Here is a 21,821-nt window from a genome sequence, read left to right as displayed (position 1 = left end):
AATTGTTTTAAATTTGGTATTTGAAGTTCGTAATGGATACCACAGCATATGACGGAAAATTGTCTGTGCCGGTCCACGTTTTGTTATAGGCCCCATATAACGGAACCTCCCAGTACCAGTATTTTGATGATTTTAACGACATTATTTACCGGAATTGTTTCAAATTTCGTACTTGAAGTTCGTAATGGATACTACAGCCTAGAACAGAAAATTGTATCTGCAGGTCCACGTCTTCGTATATCGGTACCACCCGATATTCACTATTTTAATGATTTTAGCGACTTTATTCACCAGAATTGTTTTAAATTTGGTGTTTGAAGTTCGTAATGGATACTACAGCCTATGAACGAAAATTGTCTGTGCCGGCCCACGTTTTGATACCTCCCTATTTTCGGCATTTTGTTGATTTAAGCGACATTTTTCACCAGAATTGTTTCAAATTTGGTATTTGAAGTTTGTAATTGATACTACAGCCTAAGACAGAAAATTGTCTATGCAGGTCCATGGTACCTCCCTACATTCGGTATTTTAATGATTTTAGCGACATTATTCAAAGGAATTGTTTCAAATTTGGTATATGAAGTTCGTAATGAATACTACAGCCTAAGACAGAAAATTGTCTGTGCAGGTCCTAGTTTTGGTATAGTACCTCCCTATATTCGGTATTTTGATGATTTTGATGATGCAGGTCCACGTCGTCGTATAGACCCTAAAATAATGGCTACATTCGGTATTTAAAAAAAATTAAAATAGCAAAATTCGTTCCAAGTGGTAAAGGGTATTCAAAGTTCGGCACGGCTGAACTTATAGCTATTTTACTTGTTTTGCTTTAGTTTTCGCTAATATATTTATTTAAAATAAAAATAGAAACAAATGTAATTTTCTTTACTTATGCTTTATTATATTTCTACTAATTAAAATGAAATAAATTACAATAGATTACTATTAAAAACTATTTATAAATAAATTTAAATGTATTTACATTAATAGTTTTGTTCATAACTTAACTAAGCTAAAGGGTCAGACTTCACTATAAAGTTTGCCCTGTTTTAATTCGTTAAAAATCCTAAGTTCTTTGCTTGAAAATAATATTCCGAGTGACTACAATTTATTTCACAATCGCCTAACATTTTGCATCCAAATGTTAGCAACATTTGGCAAAGTTTTTTTTTTCTAAAACATTCGATGATTCGAGGGCACATCGGTGTGCACGGTAACTGGGACAGATTGTGTGGCGTCCACTGTTAGATCGTTTTGTTGATTTAACAACGGCTCATAGGCGCTGTAGGGATCGCTGCGCTGCCAGGCGGTTGCTTGTGATGGATTTGCTACATAAGCGGTATAGCTATCAGTTTTAGGTTGTGATGCCGCACCACCGTGGATGTGCAAATGGATTTCCTTGCTGGGATGGGAGGAATGATGTTCAGGTTCGTGTTGTACAGGTGCAGCAGACCAGCCGGCCGATGATGGTGGCGACCAATTCCAACTGGACGGGGCTGAATATTCAACATGATGATGAGGATTCCAACTTGGTGGGGCCGAGTACTGGATTTGAGGAAGCAAGCCCGTTTTGAGTGTAAAGAATTTAGCCAAGAGCGCCAGGGCATTCATGGCGAGTAAGACTTTGACAAGGAATAGCGTTTTCAAACCAATACCCACTAGGAAAGCAACCATGGCAGTAAGAACACCAAATTTAAAGATTATGGGAATCAAAGCCATTTGCAGACGACGAATTTTGCCAAATGTACGTGCTTCTACACTGCCGTCGGAACGTCCCTCTGAAATGATAAAAAATAAAAAAAAATGTATGTAAATATGTGTTTAGAATAGGCAGGATCATAATCATAATGGAGGGCAATACATCATTGTTTGATTGTAATATGACAACAATTAACTCGACGATTCATAACAATTTGTACAAATTTTTAATGGTATTTGTTCCATAACCCCAAAGTTCAGTAAGGTACCGTGTTCCATGGGAAAATATTTTTTTGATTTACAAGAACTAAATACTTTAATACTCTCAGTCATATGCCGACAGATATGTCCAGTTTTCTGTGCTTCATCGAAATAGTGGTTTTAGACCCTAGGTCTCTTTGAAACAAATCCGTTCTGGTACCTCCCTGACTGAAACTTCTTAATTAATTATTACCAAAAAAAAAAAGAAAACAAGTTAAAAAGCCGTAAGTTCCTCTCCAACATTTGCAACGAATTTGGAAATTTTTAAAAAATGAAACCCGTTAAAAATTCTTTTAAAATCTTAAAAATACCGAATATAACCATTATATTGGGGCCTACACGATGTGGACCCACACAGACATTGTTTGTCATAAGCCATAACCATACTCAAATTCGAAACTTGAAATAAACGGTGAATAATGAAAGCTGAAATCATTAAAATGCCGTATATAGGAAGGTACCGTAATATCGAAGCTATACGAAGACCTGGACCTGCACAAACAATTTTCTGTCATAGGCTATATATGCGAACTTCAAATATCAAATTTGATACAATTCCAGTGATTAATATCGCTAAAATCAAAATACCGAATATCAGGAGGTACCGTTATATGGGGGCTACAAATGTGAAAAATGTGCACCTTCGGTTGGCTACCAGAACTCAAGCGCGACCGTGGCATCAGAATAAATGCCGAATATTATCGCGAAAATATTATGGAGGGGGTAATAAAGCCTTGGGCACGCAAACATCTTGGCCGCAGACCTTGGACATTCCAACATGACTCAGCACCATCGCCACCCAAGAATAGTTGCAAAATGAAATTCCTCGCGTCATTTCCAGCGCACAATGGCCATCAAAATTTTCGGATACCAATCCGTTGGACTATTGTGTTTGGTTGGCACTAAAAAATACCAAAGTGTCGATCACCTCAAGCAATCGCTTCGCCGGGAATGGGCCAAAATACCGCAGAGCAACATTTGGGCAGCGTGTGGCGGTTTCATTGGCCGTTTGAAGGCCATAATTCGTGCCAAAGGTGACCAATTCGAATAAATCTAAAATTATTCTAAAATTTGATGCTATTTCCGACATTTTTTGCTTTCATTCAATAAAATTTAAAAAAAAATACTTTTATATTGGGGATATACGAGAACGTGGACCTGCATACTCAATTTTCTGTAATTGACTGTGGTACCTATACGAAACTTAAAACAATTCTGGTGAATAAAGTCAGTAAAATCATCAAAATACCTAAAATAGAGAGGTACCATTATATGAGGGCTTTACGAAGAAGTGGACGTGCACACGCAATTTTCTGTCAAAGGTTGTAGATCCTATTAGAAATTTACAATACAAAATTTTTAACGATTCCGGTGAATAAAATCTCTAAAATTATCAAAATACCGAATATAGGGAGGGGGCTATATGAAGAAGTGGGCTTGCAAGCGCAAATTTTTGTTACAGGTTAAAGTACATATTGCGAAGTTTAACTATGAAATTTGAAACAATTCCGGAAAAAATGTAGCTAAAATCATCAAAATACCGAAAAGACGTGGTCATATATAGCTAATCAGAAGTCCAGCAGACCAAGCACACGTCTGAGAAAAAAATTATCAACCTACTTCAATTCGTTCTGAAGCTTGAGTGATTTCCACAGACGAACGGACTTCTTTAAATCGACTAGAATTTTATGCTGATCAAGAATATATATATATATATATATATATATATTCTAGTGTCTAAAATGTATATTTCGATATTTCGTTACAATGACAAACTTAATATACCCTCCATACTGTGGTGGAGGGTATAAACAAATGCTAAATTTATATTACATAAACCTTACGTCAAAGTTCATTCACATCGACTTGAGATCATTTAACTCCTACGATTACGTTTTTCAAACTAAGTAAGTTCAAAATTAAATATTTTAAAACTCAACACGAACCAATTTTCGTTCGCCCAGCATGAAACAGATCTTTCATCAAAGCAGATGTTTTGTGCCATTATCCATTAACCACATTACACATGGCCGATGATTCATCACTATTGGCTGGAATCCATTATGAGCACAGCGAAAAAATGAAATGCCAACCGTCTCCAAGAGATGGAAGTAAGTCAAGCGTTAGTTTACTCTGCAAATATGCCTCATCGTTTCGGTTTTACCGTAAATTGAATCGTGCAAATAATGTCTGGACAATGAAAGTGAAATTGAAGCCATTGAAACGACGATGTTGCCAGCTTTTGGAAGTGTTAACTGAACTTGAATTCTTTTATTTGTTTTCTTAACCGTAATAAGTGTTATGGAATGAAAGTTAACAATTTTGGCAATGTATGCACATATTATTAAACCATCATTGCCAAATTTGAATGAACACTGCCTATTTTGGACATTTTCCAAGAAATTTTTAAAAGTATATCTACTTTTGGATTTTTTCATTATGTGATTTTTTCTGATTTTGTTGTAGTTGTAATAGTGAAAGTGTTAACGCTTTCATTCAAAAATAGATTTTACAAAACACAGAAGCTTGAACTTTGGTAGAGGTTGTATTTTATAAGAAATTATAATATGTTGTAACCAAGTGTTCAATTGTTATGAAATTAAAGGGTAAACAATCGGGGATTACTTCTATATATATATATATATGTATTATTTAGATATTGATTACTATTTAAATTTAGTTTCTTTTTGTAGTGAATTGATATTTTTCATTGTCTCATCCAACCTTATCTGGATAAGTATATAAGAATATAGGATTTGCGGGACAACTTTGAAATATTCTGAAAATTAAGAATATTCAAAATTTCAACCCTTTTTACAATACGCACCAAACATTAGCCTGTTACAAATATTATGATGTGCGAAGTTTCTTTTCGAACCCACATTTTTTATACTTTTTTCCCTTCAAAACTATCCCCCATCGAGAATGAAATAGGTCCAATCCTAAAACATGTGAGTAAATTCGGAAAAAAAACTATGCCATTTCAAATTAAAAAAAAGTTAAAAAGTATCAGCCGGTTCTACCCGAGAGATGTATACCATCAGCCAATGTTCGGATATTTAATTATATTTTGACTTCTGTTATGATTATTCAAATTGTTGACCCGCTATGGAGTAGGTTCCGAAGAAATGAGCCAATACTGTCCATTTCATATGATATAAATATAGCTACGTGCTAGTTTTGGACTATATGGGTTACTTCCTTCACTTTATATGAGATGTGTGTTTTTAGAAAATATTAAAATGTGAGTGGGGTACCAAAAATAGTCGACCAAAGTATTCCATTTTCATACTTCATCAAATACAGATAAAAATATTGGTATGGGCAAAATTACAAGAAAATCGAACATTCATATCCAATTTTATACGAAATCATAAATTCCATATTCATATCAGGTTTCCGGTTGAGAGAAATATTTAGATATAGCAAGTTGTAAAAAATCGCTGACTTGTTTCGCAAGTTATTGAAAATTGTGACCCTTTGTGGATGAGGTTCCAAAAGGCTGATATATATAATCTCCGCAACAGATCATGTATTAGCAAAAATTTTAGTATGTTTGAAATTTGAAAAGAGTTAGCTACATTATTCACTGGATTTTTTTCAAATATTGTATTGGCTTATGACAAAAGTTGCCTATGCAGCTAAACATCTTCGCATGCATCCCAATATAACGGCTATATTCGGTATTTTTAAGATTTTAACAGATTTTATTTTCAAATTCGTTCCAAATGGTGGAGGGTATTCAAAGTTCGGACCGGCCGAACTCACTGCTTTTTTAATTGTTACAGTTTTTATGCCTAAAACTAAATAATTCGTCGAGAAAGAATTCTTGCAGGAAAGTTAAACAGAAAAACTAAATATTTTCTTTACTGTAGCAAACAATCGCACTGTCCCAGTACCTGCAATATATATACCCTACAACACTATGTGTTGGGCTAGAGCCAGAACAGAAGCCTATTTCTTTCGATGATCGCATAATATTTAGGGGTTGAAATGGACCAACATCTGAAAAAATCCTGATTTTGCAATTGCTCTACAGGTCGCAACTAGAGACCAATCGACGCGGAAGTTAGCATGGAGCTAGAGCTTTGGGCTGGGCAGAAGCCTTCCAATTTTGATGGTCATCGGGTAGTATTTGGTGAAATAGACCATAACATTTGTGTTAAATAAAAGTCAAATTTTCCATTAAAACGCGAATGTTTTTAATCCCCGCGAAATCACAAATAGACGAACAGATCAACTCTGACCGTTACGTAGATGCCGATAGTAAATATATCTGATATATATAGCGAAATATATACAATGTGGACCTTTACTTTTTTAAAAAATAGCAACATTACTTACAGGCGATATCCGAAACACACAAAAGGCGAACTTCTGGCTTTTTTATGCTGATTTCGTTGAGGAATATAGCCAAATATTATAGACAAGCAAATCATATAGATGAGTCCAAATTAGGAGATACAGAGCGGACACTTGCTTTTGGAGATGATCGCAAAATATTTAGCGGTTCAAATCAACCAAAAACAGAAAAAATTCCCTTAATACACAATTGAAGCCCATCGACACGCCTGAGAAGAGAGTTAAGGACAGGGAAGGATTCTGACATTTTGGATGACCATTGGATTATATATTTAGCTGTAAAATGGACCACAGCGACTAACAACACGACGGAGTGCGCAAATATTGGCCAAATGTCCCTGATCAAAAAGCTAAGGGTAATATCTTAGCAGTGAAACGTGACATAATTTCAAAAGCGAAATCTTCCAAAATGGATTTGGACATAAGGGGGCTTCTAACATATTGTAGTGTTGTCGGGTATCACCTGGTCGGCCCCGCACGACTATAGGCTTTGCTTACTTGTTTTCCTTTATGATAGTACTAATTGATGCTGACTTACAGGTTGTAGAACACACAGAACTTAAGGTGATTTGAGGTATGGACAAAAAATACAAAAACTCAACTCTCCAATACAATATAGGAACTTATAACTAAACCTATTGATGCGTTCAATTTTCCATTAGATTTCAAATTTCCCTAGTGAAAAATATCAAATTTTACAACTTAATACTACAACAGTTTTAAACTTCACAACATGGACTACACATTGAAAAATCAGAAAATAATTTATTTTACCTGCAACAGCGGATGTTGCACTGTCATCATCCGCACTAAATAGTCCCGCTGAAATGTCGTCTTTAATCCAATTCCAAACACCTCTTACAATACCCCATACTCTTGATGTCGACACATCGGGCTCTTGTACAGCAGTTTTTTCTATTGCATCAAACCACATTCATGCAATGAAATAAAAAAATACAACAAAAAAAGATATCATAAAATTAATACATTTCGTACATTTTAAACCATTAAAACATTTTCTCTCCTATTGTTCTCAAATAATCATCTTTAATTTGTAAGATGTTGTAAATTCGCTATGCCCTAAGAGACCGTATATATGAGATCGTAATGTAACGTAAATGTAAAGTAAATGTAATTGTAATGAAATAATCGATACGGCGACAAAACTATTATTGAATATTAATATGCCACAATGACGATCTCGGCCGTGACTAATACCAACAATTTAACAACCGACTAATACTTTCCCTTTTCTACCCAAGTTCAAATGTTTTGAAATCATCGACAAATAAAAGAAATTAAATTTACCTGCTGCAACATCATCATCGGCTCCAAAAAGTCCCCCAGAAATGTCATCTTTAATCCAATTTAAAACACCTCGAACAATACCCCAGACACTGAACAGAGATTCATCGGACGATTGTACGGCATTTTTTTCGGCAGCATCATCATCATCATCGTCTGTATCTTCGTTAGAGTCTCGGTCATCGTTGTCGGCATCTGCTTTAGTGGCAACAACTTCCGACTTGGGTGTCGCCGTCGTCGTCGTTGTTGTTGCTACATCGCCACTAGTTTCGGTAACGGCTTTTGTTTTACCTTTTGTTGTTATTTTACCACAATTTACCGCTGTTGTTAGACAACAAATGACCAAGGTTAACACAAATAGTTGATGAATTCGGGATTTCGTTATCATCATCATCTGCTGAAACAAAAGAAAAGAGAGAGAAACAACAATGTAAATAAAGCAAAAATTATGATGCGACCATTGGCCATGTAATAGTAATGTGATGTGATGTGATGCGATGCGATGCGATGACATGCCACAATTGACATTAACATATTTATTTAATATGTAAATAAATACCATCCAATAAAAATAGAAAAATTATTGTGATAGGAAAAATTATTCATAAAATCTATTTAACCGAATTCAAATTTAAAATACAATTGAAAATTACTACCACTCCTGGGAATTAAAATCAAAAACATGCTCTTATATAAAAATGTTGAAATGTTCCCGCGCCTTTTTTGATAATTGTTAAAGCTATAAAAAGAGAGACCTGTCAAAATCTCTCTGGCAGAACCACAATTACTCAAAAAGCGTAAAATTCTGCCCTGTCTGTCCGTCTGTTGTAATCACGCTAGAGTCAAACGAATAAAGACCCGAAGCTAAATTTTGCACATATCAGTCTTTTGTCTGCAGTATGTTCTGTACCCCCCGATATTCGGTATTTTGATGATTTTAGCCACATTTTTCAATGGAATTGCTGAAATTTTACATTAGGAGTTCTTTGAGTGTACTTTACCCCCTGAAAGAGGATTGTCTATAAAGGTGCACGATATCGTATATCCCCCATGTAACGGCAGCTTCCGATATTCGATATTTTTATGATTTTAGCCACATTTGTCTGAAAATCCAAACGAGGAGCTCTGGAACTTTATGTTCTGGAAGAGAATTATCTATGTAGGTCCACGATATCGTATAGCCCCCATATAAAGGTATCCCCGATATTCGGTATTTTGGTGATTTTATCCACACCAAAATTTCTATGGAATTGTCTTAAAATCCACACAAGGGGATCCTTCTGAGTACTTTACCCCTTAGAGGAAAATTATCAAAATAGGTCCACGTTTTAATACAGTGCCCATATAACGGTTTTTTATAATTTGTGCGACATTATTATTGTTATTGTTACCAATTGAGCCCCGCCAAAATGATTTCGAAAAGTGAAAGTGTACGTCCCTAAACCACACTCACCCCAGCTTCAGAACAGAATAACGTAGGTGGAATAAATACTGAAATTACTTTAGGTCCATAATATGTGTGGTATTGAAAATTAGACGATTTGTTACATCCCCCAAATATCGGTGTCGCCCAATTAAAGGGGGGGTTTAGTCAAATTTTTCAATCAAATTTTTTGCAAATCGGCGGATTGTGTTCTCAGCGGATAGAAAACAAAATGAACGGGTTTTTTCTTGCCAAAGAGGGCAGCTGAAAATGTGCACCTTCGGTTGGCCACCAGAACTCAAGCGCCGGCTATGGTGATGATGTGGACCGCCATAACAGCCAATGGCCGCTCTCAGCTCGTCTAAATCGACGTGGCATCAGAATAAATGCCGAAAATTATCGCGAAAATATTCTAGAGGGTGTATTAAAGCCTTGGGCAAGCAAACATTTTGCTCGCAGATCTTGGACATTTCAATAGGACTCAGCACCATTGCACTCAGCAGCACAACTCAAGACTGGTTACAAAATGACGTTCCTCGCTTCATTTCCAGCGCACAATGGCCACAAAGATCTCAGGATACCAATCCGTTGGACTATTGTGTCTAGAATGTTTTGGAAAGCAAGATTGGCACTAAAAAATACCAAATATACCGGGAATGGGCGAAAAAACCGCAGAGCAACATTCGGGCAGCGTGTGACGGTTTTATTGGCCGTTTGAAGGCCAGGGAGGAAGGACATTTTTCGATTTCATTCAATAATATTTAAAAAACATGTACAAATTATGGCTTTTGACTTTGTTGCAGTTTTTTTATCTCACCCTGTAGATCCACGTTTTTTTATAACCCACATATAACATTACCTAAAAAATTCGGTGTTTGGATGATTCTTTTGAACATAATTGTTGGATCATCATTTTAATATACGGACTCGATATTTGGAATTTGAATAATCTAAGCCACATTTCTTGACAAAAAATTGAAACAAATTGTAAGTCTATGAAAATATAAAAAAATAGCTATTTGGAATTGCAGAATCATTTTTCTTTCGTAGCCGATATTTTTCATAAACTTGTATTCTATCTCATTTATTCCTGTAACATATATCTGTACAATTACATTTTACGACATCCTAGGCATGCTTGCGAAAAATTATGAGAGTACAATGGGCAATTAAACAAAGTAAGCCATATTAAGTAATCGACCTGGCCCCTTGTAGCCCAGAGTGAACTATTTTCATTTACATTTCCAATTAAAAAAAGCACAATGAAAAATACTGTGAAAAAAGAAAACGTAACATTGTTCATTTTACTTTCGGAAATTAAGTCAACTGGGTTAAAATGAAAAAGAAAATAAACCACTTTTATGCAACAATGGAAGATAGTGCGAAAATCTGCCACATCGTAATTTAATTTGTAAATATTTCATTCCGACATTATGCGCTATAATTTGTTACTCTGTATCTTGAACAGTGTCAGTGGGATTTCTTGACGATTCCACGTTTTTGTTTGGATATTGTTTTTATTTGTTCACACCCAAACCCACAAAATATTGTGTAATAATATTCAGATCTGATTTACCCGGCACATCGCTCAGTGACATAAGACTGCGTGTTGATACAAAACAAAAAAAGTGATAAACTAAAATTTCACTTTTCTTCGAAGATCGCTCAACTCATCTTTAAGTTAACTTCGAAACGATTTAAACGAGTTTAGATGCTCATCAAGTTTCAAAAGAAAACTGTTTATATTACCATATTTGCTTGCTCTTCTCATCAATAAAATGTCATTAAAAATCAATCAAAATGTATATTTTTATGATTAGCTGGAATTTCTGAAAAATATACATACATATATATAAAGCAGTTGTGAAATTGTATTGCTACAATTTCCCTTTTATGCCAAATGGCGCTGTGGGAGATATTTGGGCCCACAGTATGAGGAGGGTGGCAAATACACACCATCCACATAGTATCGAGGTCAGCCGAGCAAAATATAATCACGATAAAACTTAATGTCGTAATTCGACCGAGTCAAATTATTAATCATACGCGAAATAAGTTGTTTCCCTAAAATTTGAGGCTTAGAACCTTGAAACCCACAATTCTGAGTGTTAACTTTAAATAGGGTTTACAGGGTGAGAAAAAAAACTGCAACAAAGTCAAACGCCATAATTTTTTCATTTTTTTGTTATTGCAAAATGGTCAGGCTTAATCCCTTAATTGTTGTTTTTATAAAAACAACGTTTGTTTATTAGTGGAGAACGATGGTAGTGTTTACCAGGGGATAAGGAAGGGCATACCTAGGTTTCGGAAAGAGCCACCAATCCTCATCAGTTTCCTTGTTTTTTGTCTGGGATATTCTCCCCAGAAGTTGTTTTAAAAATAACTTCTATGACAAAGAACATTTTTGTACCCAAGTGACGAGATCGTAAGCTCAATAGAAGAGAACCAAAAAATTAAAAAAAAAAAAAAAACTAAAATTCTTTTGGAAAATTGTCTAAATCTTACAACCGCACTTATGCTTTCGTTCTACCTGAACGAAGTAGCATAACCATGTAGGTTGGTTTTGTCTCTTACAACAAAAACCCCTTTGTCGACCGTGCCTTGTCTATTAATAGAACAGTGTTGGCTTTGTTTGTTCGGGATACCATAGTATTTTGTTGTTGCAAAATGGTCAGGCTTAATCCCTTTATTGTGGTTTTTATATATATATTTTTTAATTTTGTTGAATGGAAGCAAAAACTCTTGGAAATAGCATCAAATATTAGAATAAGTTTAGATTTTTTGGAATTGGTCACCTTTGGCACGAATTATGGCCTTCAAACGGCAAATGAAACCACCACACGCTGCCCGAAGCGCTTGCTTGAGGTGATCGACACTTTGATATTTTTTAGTTTCAACCTTGCTTTCCAAAATACTCCAGGCACAATAGTTCAACGGATTGGTATCCGGAGATTTTGGTGGCCATTGTACGCTGGAAATGAAGCGGGGAACCTCATTTTTGGGGCGCGTGTTGAGTGCGATGGTGCTGAGTCCTGTTGGAATGTCCAAGGTCTGCGACCAAAATGTTCGCGTGCCTAAGGCTTTAATACACCCTCCAGAATATTTTCGCAATAATATTCGGCATTTATTCTGATGCCACGGTCGATTAATACGAGCGGAGAGCGACCATCGACTGTTATGGCGGCCCACACCATCACCATGGCCGGCGTTTGAGTTCTGGTGGCCAACCGAAGATGTACATTTTCAGCTGACCTCTTTGGCAAGTAAACACTAAAACACACACTTTGTTTGTTTACAAACTGCTGGACAACGAATGTTTTCTCAGCGGAGAAAACCAAATTCGGCAGTTCACCACTTTCTGCCAAACTATGCAACTTTTTCAATATTTGCCGATTGGAATATTACGATATGTTCAGCTCACGAGCCATTTTTCGGCCACTGCGACGCGGGTTTCGATCAAGTCGCTTCTTTACTTTTCGAACCATTTCTTCTGCTGTTGCTGTTTTCTTCCACTTCCTTGACGTCAGGCTACACTACCAGTATCACGGTAACGAGCGATGGTACGAAACACAAAAGATTCATTCACATTAAAATGCTGGAGTGCTCTAACCATAGCCATTTGAGGTTTTCCAGCCAAATATAAAGAAATCACACTATCACGCTTGAATTCCATCACGATAACTTTATTTCTGGAAAATTCTCACCAAAATGCTTTTGTACGCTTGTAAACAATATAATGAGCTGTCACTGGAATGTTAAAATTATTCCAGTTGCTGTCGGATGAGTGACTTCTAAATGACAGCAGTCTGAAGTTGGTTGCAGTTTTTTCATCTCACCACGTATAATAGAAGTTACTCCCTATTCCTCCCAAATGGTGGAGGGTATTCAAAATTCGGCCCACCCACTCGGAGAGCTTTGGTCCCACGGCAATAATCCGCTATATCCACCCAAATCTCAACCGACATAAAAAATTGGCATTAATATATTTTTGATATGTTCCTGAACTGCAAGAATGTAAAAATTTTTACTACGACAACCGATTTTCCCTTTATGATATCAAATTAAAATTCAAATCTAGTAGATTCTTGCAGGTTCTGGAACAGAGCATTTATTAATAACTTTCGCTATCTCTATACAGCTCATTATATTCCCAAAAACAGCATTATTTTTCACACAAAAAATTGTTTACTCAGTGTCATTAGTTGGTCACCCAGAAAAGCTTAAAGACAAGAAAAAATCATAAAACTAACGGTAATCTAAATATTCGTGGAATTTGCCATTCGTCTTATTTCAACAACATCCAATGGTTTTGAATTTTGAATTAATCACTTACAGTATGAAAACAAAAACAAAAGTCAACAATTCGCACTTGCTTAAAAAGCTCATAGAAATATAAAAAACAAAAACCCCCAAAAAATGTAAACAATTAAAAAGAAAACCAAATTAGAGAAAGATAAAAAAATATTTCGCATTGTTTTCATTTGGCTAACTGTTGTGCACACCTTATACCCCACAAATCACTTGGTTGGCTTTATAATGGACAATGGTACCAAAACAACAACAACAAATGTATTTTCTTATGATTACAGTTAAGATAAAATATTCATTTGTGGTGACATTTCATGCCGAACAATTTTTGTTTTTAAATGTGTCAATAGTTCAAAAGTTGCTTAATTTCTATAGAAATAAAAGAATAGGGTCATTATTGACATGACTCTGACTAACTAACTAATTTTGGCTTTAAATCTAAAACAATAGCTCTTTAATAGAATTGTGTCAAACTTTCTTCATATTGTTCCATTATGGAATTTAGAAAAAAACAGGACAATACACTTCATGTATTTATTGCTAGAATACCAAAAGTTCTCTTTGTGACATAAGCATCCAGGAAATTACAAACACAATAATTTACGAGAAGCTAATAGTTTTAATTTTTTTACTTTTGTTTTGTAAGGTACATACAGAGTGAGATGAAAAACTGCAACCAACTTCAGACTGCTGTCATTTCTTAGCCACTCGTCCGACCACTCTTAAAAATATTCCAGTGATAGCTCATTATATTGTTTTGGTAAGAATTTTCCAGAAAAAAAGTTATTCGTGATGGAATTCAAGCGTGATAGTGAGATTTCTTTATATTATAGCCACAAGAGGCTATCGTTATGGCACTCCAGCATTTAAATGTGAATAAATCTTTTGTGTCTCGTACCATCAATCGTTACCGTGATACTGGTAGCGTAGCCCGGCGTCAAGGAAGTGGACGGAAGAAAACAGCAACATCAGCAAAAATGGTTCGAAAAGTAATGAATGAATTAATGAATTGATCGAAACCAGCCGCAGTGGCCGAAAAATGACTCGTAAGCTGAACATATCGCAATATTCAATTTGGCAAATATTGAAAAGTGGGCTCGGGGTAAAGCCATTGAAATTCCAAAAAGTGCAAGAACTTACACCACAACAGGAAGAAAATAGACTCAAATGAGCACCTTCGGTTGGCCACCAGAATTCAATCGCCGGCCATGGTGATGGTGTGGACCGCCATAACAGACGATGTTCGCTCTCCGCTCGTATTAATCGACCGTCCGACCGTCGGAATAAATGCCGAATACTATCACGAAAATATTCTGGAGGGTGTATTAATGCCTTGGGCACGCAAACATTTTGGCCGCAGACCTTGGACATTTCAACAGGACTCACCACCATCGCACTCAGCACGCGCCACCCAAGAATGGTTACAAAATGAGGTTTATCGCTTCATTTTCAGCGCATAATGGCCACCAAAATGAGCTCGGGGTAAAGCCATTGAAATTCTAAAAAGTGCAAGAACTTACACCGCAACAGGAACAAAATAGACTCAAAGGAGCACCTTCGGTTGGCCATCAGAACTCAAGCGCCGACCATGGTGATGGTGTAGGCTGCCATAACAGTCGATGGTCGCTCTCCGCTTGTATTAATTGACCGTGGCATCAGAATAAATGCCGAATATTATTGCGAAAATATTCTGGAGTCTGTATTAAAGCCTTGGGCACGCAAACATTTTGGCCGCAGACCTTGGACATTTCAACAGGACTCACCACCATCGCACTCAGCACGCGCCACCCAAGAATGGTTACAAAATGAGGTTTATCGCTTCATTTTCAGCGCATAATGGCCACCAAAATGAGCTCGGGGTAAAGCCATTGAAATTCTAAAAAGTACAAGAACTTACACCGCAACAGGAACAAAATAGACTCAAAGGAGCACCTTCGGTTGGCCATCAGAACTCAAGCGCCGACCATGGTGATGGTGTAGGCTGCCATAACAGTCGATGGTCGCTCTCCGCTTGTATTAATTGACCGTGGCATCAGAATAAATGCCGAATATTATTGCGAAAATATTCTGGAGTCTGTATTAAAGCCTTGGGCACGCAAACATTTTGGCCGCAGACCTTGGACATTTCAACAGGACTCACCACCATCGCACTCAGCACGCGCCACCCAAGAATGGTTACAAAATGAGGTTTATCGCTTCATTTTCAGCGCATAATGGCCACCAAAATCTTCGGATACCAAACCTTTGTACAATTGTGTCTGGAGTATTTTGGAAAGCAAGGTTAGCACTAAAAAATACCAAAGTGTTGATCACCTCAATCAAGCGCTTCGCCGGGAATTTGCCAAAATTCCGCAGAGCAACATTCGGGCAGCGTGTGGTGGTTTCAGTTGCCGTTTGAAGGCCAGAATTCGTGTCAAAGGTGACCAATTCGAACAAATCTAAAGTTATTCTAAAATTTGGTGCTATTTCTGACATTTTTTGCTTTCAAATTAAAAAAATTGTGGCGTTTGACTTTGTTGCAGTTTTTTATCTCACCTTGGATATACTTTGTGAGGTCTTACATTTACATTTCGAGGTGTTACAATGGGGTTATGATGGAGGGTATAAAAGGTCAACATTATTTCAAATATGCATATCTATTCCAGAATTTCCTGCAATTTAACTTGACAAAATTAAACATATGATGCCATTCATTACCTGACAAAGACTAAGAGTGTAATTGTTTTCTCTGACTGGCAAGATATTGACCAAGGCCTAAATAAGCACACTTGACTGCAACGTTTGCAGTCAAAATAAACAATTGTAATTTAAAATTTTAAAAAAAGACAAATCACAACGGTTTTGAGAACTACTAAGTTTATTGTCAAATTGTTGTCAAAACTTATATAGGCCTTGATATTTAACTCACAAAAGAATAAAAATTATTTATGTTTGAATATGATTTCTTTGGGCTCAGGCTATTGTAAGTCCAACTTGGTCCTATTGTACTCACAATATCTACCAACCCAATTAACATAGTATTCGATTTTCAATATTTTGAAAACTTTAGTCCAAATTTCCTCTGTTAAATAATTTGTTTTATTTCAATATCAAACGTAATTTAAACGCCATTAAAAAATTTCACAAAAGGAATGCAGGTCATTTGTTGTATTTTGTTGTTGTATTTGACCTTTAATTTGTTTACTTTGCTCATTTTAAATATTTTTTTACGACTAAGTGATACAATTTTGTGGTCATTATGTATGTGTGTGTATCAAACATTGCATCTATCCATTAATGTTAATAATTATATTATATAATAGCTCACAACACGTCGTGAACTTCGTCGTGTAAATAACACGTGCTTTGTGGCTAAAGACATTGCTTTGAGAAAAATGAGTAGAAACCAAACATAATGTAAAAGTCATAAACATACCACACGTTATGTTTTTTGGCCTATGAACACACGTACACGCACACAGACGAAATATGTTAATAGCTTTTTGAAGTGTCGAAGGGTTATAAAAACAAATCAGTTGCAATTTTAAGTTTTTTGAAAGAGAAAAAAAAAACGTTGAGAAATTGAATATGAAATTAGGGATGCTGTAGCACTAAAAATACGTTAAAATTTCAATATATTTTTTTACATACGACCATAAAAAGAAAATAGTCACATACGATGCTCAGCGTTAAATTCTGATTCGATTTAGACATTTCAGTCCGGTGAATACACGTTAGAGCTCACAATATTAAATCTTCGAACATATCTTTTTTGAATATTTTTAAGGTGTTAGACATGGTATCAAAATCAATGCCAAACAATTTATATTTTTGAAAAGACGACAAGGTTTTGCATAACTCCCATATATGCAATATTTGGTGTTTAGGTATTTTGAAGGTCCCACTTATTAATAATTTGAACTCCTAAAATATTATAATATGGATACACTACACTATTGACATAGTCCCTTAAAGTGGTACAAGCAACAATTTCAAATGGAAGACAATTTGCTAAATGATATTTTTCGCAATTAAGATCTCAAAAAATACACGTTCGATAATTTGAAACCTATTCATAATTTAAATAGCGTTGCAATTTTGTAAAAACGTTTCAGTTTCAGAAGATGGGCTGTTGTCCCAGAATACTTTCTTCAGAAATTTTTCAATTTAGTTCGTCATAAATAAATCACTTTAACTTCCGAACAAACTGAAATAGGTTTATAGATTTTTCTTCTAATTATATTATATATGTGGGACTTTTGATATTGAAAATGGGCCATGTAGGTCCACGTTTTGCTATAGCTCTCATATAATGGTACCTCCCAATGTTCGATATTTTAGTGATTTTAACGGCATGATTCACCGTAATTGTTTTAAATTTGGCTTTTTGAATTTCGTAATGGATAGATACTACAGCCTATGACAGAAAATTGTCTGTTCAGGTCCTCGTCTTCGTGTAGCCCTATATAACGGTACCTCCCTATATTCGGTATTTTTATGATGTTAGGTACATTATTCACCAAATGTTTTCAAGTTTCGCATTTGAATATTATAATGGATTATGACAAAAGGTGCCTATGCAGGTCCACGTCATTTTTTTAAGATTTCAACAGAATTTTTAACGGATTTTATTTTTTTGAAAATTGCCAAACTCGTTCCAAATGGTGGAGGGTATTCAAAGTTCGGCCCGACAAAATTTTTTTACTTGTTTAGTCTCTATTTTTACCCAAATTTTTTATAAATTGTGTTCCCATTATGTAAGAAACATCCTTGCATAGAACTTTATATATACCTCTGAGTTTTGGTATAGTCCACATACCTCCAGATATTCGGTATTTTGATGATTTGTGTTACACTTTTCACCGGAAATGTTTTAAATTTAGAATTTGAAGTACCTAAACGGGTACTACATCCTATGAAAGAAAATTCAGTTCCACGTCTTCGTATAGGCCCCCATATAACGGTACCTTCCTATATTTGGCATTTTGATGATTTTAGCTACATTTTTTAACAGAATTATCTCAATTCTTAATGAGCACCGCCTTGGCTAGCTGATAATATGCTGTAAAGGACTAGGTTTATGTATAGCAACTAATATTCGCAATTTTAATTTTTTAATCATCCTGCAAATTCCTTCCAAATGGTGGAGGGTATCAAATGTTCGCATCGGCTGCTTACATGAGGCGGAGATTCTCGAAATAGTTCAAATCGGGTCGTGCCGTTGATTAATTTCTACAAGGATGGCTTTTACATACTTAGAGTTAATATACTAACTTTGTGAACTGACTTAGAAAAAAGAGCTTAAAAGCAAGAAGTTTTTTTATATACTAAACTTGATAAGTTTGGTTATAAGTTTGATTGGGCCAAAAATTATGTAACACCTCGAAATATTGGTCCTGGACATAGGATGTTATGTATGGATCTTCCTACCTCCCGAGCTGAGTCGATATAGCTATGTGTGACCGTCTGTTCATGTTAAATTGTAACCACGCTACACTCGATCCTCACGGAGTTAATGTTTAAGTCAGAATAGAAGCCTATTGTTTTTGGAGGTGGTTGCAAAATATTTAAAGATTGAAATGGGCCAAAACAGAGAAGTCTTCCAATTTTTATGGTCATCGAATAACATTTAGCGGGCAAGATAAACCATACCTTTTATGTTATAGAAAAATAAGAAAATTTTCATAAAACCACTATTATTTTTAATTTCACCAAAATCAAAAATATTTTGGAAAAGGAACCGAAGATCTTCATAGTCCGTCCGTCTGTCCATGTACTTTTGTGAAGAAAATGCAGGTCGCATTTATTATACGATTGAGATGAAAATTTCCAAATATTTTTTTGCCCAAGGACGAACCATATTGAAATTGGTGAGAATCGGTGCAAATTTAGATATAGCTCCAAATATGTTCAACCGATTTCGGGTTACTGGCCAATATAAGTCAATATAAAAGCAAGTACATCAAATTTGTTGAAAAATCATTCAAATATAGCTATAACCCCCATATATATGTTTCGTCCGATTTAGTCTTTCAGTTCCTCACATTCGTAATATGCACTCCACAACAAAGATATATGATACCAGATATCAGATACAGCCATGCAATACCTCTGCCAAATTTTATCGAGATCGGTTTAGATTTGGATATAGCTCCCATCTACATATATTTACTCAATTTTAAGTTTATTGCGCATCAAATGATTAATTTAGGTCCGAATTGAATGGATTTTGGCAGATAAGAACGAATTCGTCCTATACAAAAGTGTATCAAATTTGGTAAAAATCGGTGAAAATATAGGCATAAGTCCCATATATAAGTTTCATCCGATTTTGTATTTAAGTCCCTCACACCCGTAAAATACTCTCGACAACAACTTGATTTGGTCCCAACTATCAGAAACAGTATAGAAATACCTTTGAGAGATTGGTTAAGATTAGGATGATTTAACGTTTATTATAAGTAAGAAGCGTAATATCAGCTGTAAAGGATGGATTTTGATGAATATCGGTTCAGACAAAAATGCCTCCGTCGAATTTAGTAAAATACGATAGAAGACTGCCATATATTAGTTCCTTTCGGCTTTAAATTGTAAATGCTTTTAAGCCACAATACGCATTCAAAACGACCATAGTTGGGATGATTTAAGTGTAAGTACATAAGAAGCTTGAAGTCATGGCTAGGCAAATTTTGTGACATTTCCTAAAAAGGGATTACATTTTTTTCCATTATAATTTGACATTAATATGCCTTGCCATGACTTCAAGCTTTTTATGTAGTTGCCCCTTTATTCCCCATAAAAACGTTTATTTCTTATATGTAGCCCTACTATATATAGAAAGTGACTTAGTGTATCATAATTTCGGTGCAATCCAATTTTGGCCTCTCTTTACTGTTTTCTTTTAGAACAGTGTTGGCTTGTTTGTTCGGGATACCATAGTATTTTGTTGTTGCAAAATGCTCAGACATAATCCCTTTATTGTGTTTTTTTTTTCCTTTTTTTTGTTTATGGCAAATAAATTTGTGGAATATTTGGGCTAATTACTATCCCCTCCAAAAAGGGTCTTGATAAAAATAATCCTCGTATTGTTATGAGTAATATTGGCGAGGACACAATATCCCTAAAATGAAAGGATTTCGAGGAATATTAATCGGAACATTTAAATTAATGTTGGAGATGTGGGAACTTGTCTCTCTATTTAAGTTACTATCAATTTAAACATTCAAAACGCCGATACACGGGTCTTCTACTTTTAGCTCTATTTTCAAAATCTAATAATTTTTTTCTGAAAATATTTGTTGTGTTGCACAGTGTTATTAAAGCTAATAACTATTGTTTATGAACATGTCTACATCCATTTTTTGGCGCCTCAAAACGCAACTATCAATAAAACAACAAAATCATGTTAGCAAACTTGCAGACATTGCTCCTAGATATTTCAAATTTTGGCAGTGTTTTAAGTCATAATAACTAAAAAGGCAGAACTTTTTTATTTTCTTGTATTTTGAGCAGTTAACAATAAAAAAAAACTCTCAAATCAAAAGCAAATATTTGGATTTTTCAAGATTTGTGAGTATTTATTTCTTGTACGAAAAAAACACCAATTGCCAACTTTTATTTTCACCTTATTTGTTGTTGTTGTTATTTATGTAAACAAAACAAACGTGAAAACACGCACATCTGTCAATCTTTTACACGATTAAGTATGGCGATGTACAATAAAAAGTTTTGTAGGATCGTTTATTTCAATTTAGTCTTCTCTTCACCTACCATTTTAAATCAATATTATTTTAAAGAATGTGCCGATAAGTATTTGAATTTTAAATTCTTTTTATTTTTGTGTATTTTAATACAATCAATTGCTTTATGCACTTTTTAGGCTTTCACGTAATTCGTTTTCTTTTTTCTTGTTTTTTTTTTTTTGTTAATAAATTTTCTCCTTTTTGTCCGCCGTTTACGTATACACTTTGTCACCTTCACGCTTTGAGGTATCTTGGCAAACTAACTAAAATTTCCAGCTTCACCAGCAACTTGTTGGTTATATCTGCAGCCGTCATCGTCCACATCTTTTGGCCATAACATTAACATTGCCTTTCTTTCACTCTCTTTTACACTCTTTCTTCTCCACAAAACTTTATTTGGTAATACATGAATTCTCATACATTTAGCGGCCAACAGCGTTTTTTTTGGTGCATACATTTCTCCAAAGTTGTTGTTTATGTTACTTTTTTTTGTTTTGTCTGTAGCTTGTACCATTGTTGTCAACTAGGAAAACGTCAAAAGAAAATATTGTGTTTTACAAACAAACAAAAAATCAGGTCAAACCGGCAAGACCATGCAAATCATTGGTGGGACCGAAAATGTGAAAAGCAACTATTTCATAACACATATGCGTTTCGATCCAGACAATCGGTAAAAAAAGATGATAGAAATTATCACATTGATCAGCATTACATTTAAATAAGGGTTTGGCATCACGATCATA

General features: G+C 35.1%; 1 protein-coding gene across 3 annotated transcripts; it reads right to left on the bottom strand.

Annotated features, from left to right (window-relative positions):
- Window positions 1-879: 879 nt before the first annotated feature.
- Window positions 880-21,405, bottom strand: LOC101888806 (uncharacterized). Of its 3 annotated transcripts, none has more exons than XM_020039982.2 (4): window positions 21,107-21,405; window positions 7,630-8,023; window positions 7,096-7,236; window positions 880-1,778 (listed from the first exon to the last, which is right to left on the bottom strand). In XM_020039982.2, exons 1-4 carry the CDS (start codon window positions 21,107-21,109, stop codon window positions 1,174-1,176), a joined length of 1,143 nt encoding a protein of 380 aa, XP_019895541.1. In that variant the 5' UTR covers window positions 21,110-21,405; the 3' UTR covers window positions 880-1,173. The 3 variants fall into 3 exon arrangements, with proteins under 3 accessions (XP_019895541.1, XP_019895542.1, XP_019895543.1); XM_020039983.2 differs by having other exon boundaries at window positions 7,630-8,020; window positions 21,107-21,402; XM_020039984.2 differs by lacking the exon at window positions 7,096-7,236 and having other exon boundaries at window positions 21,107-21,390.
- Between the last annotated feature and the right edge of the window lie 416 nt (window positions 21,406-21,821).

The sequence above is a fragment of the Musca domestica genome, unplaced genomic scaffold, assembly GCF_030504385.1.
Source record: "Musca domestica strain aabys unplaced genomic scaffold, Musca_domestica.polishedcontigs.V.1.1 29, whole genome shotgun sequence".
In the NCBI taxonomy this organism is placed as follows: Eukaryota; Metazoa; Arthropoda; class Insecta; order Diptera; family Muscidae; genus Musca; species Musca domestica.
Note: the sequence above shows the minus strand (reverse complement) of the source record. Positions and strands in the feature narration are given on the sequence as shown.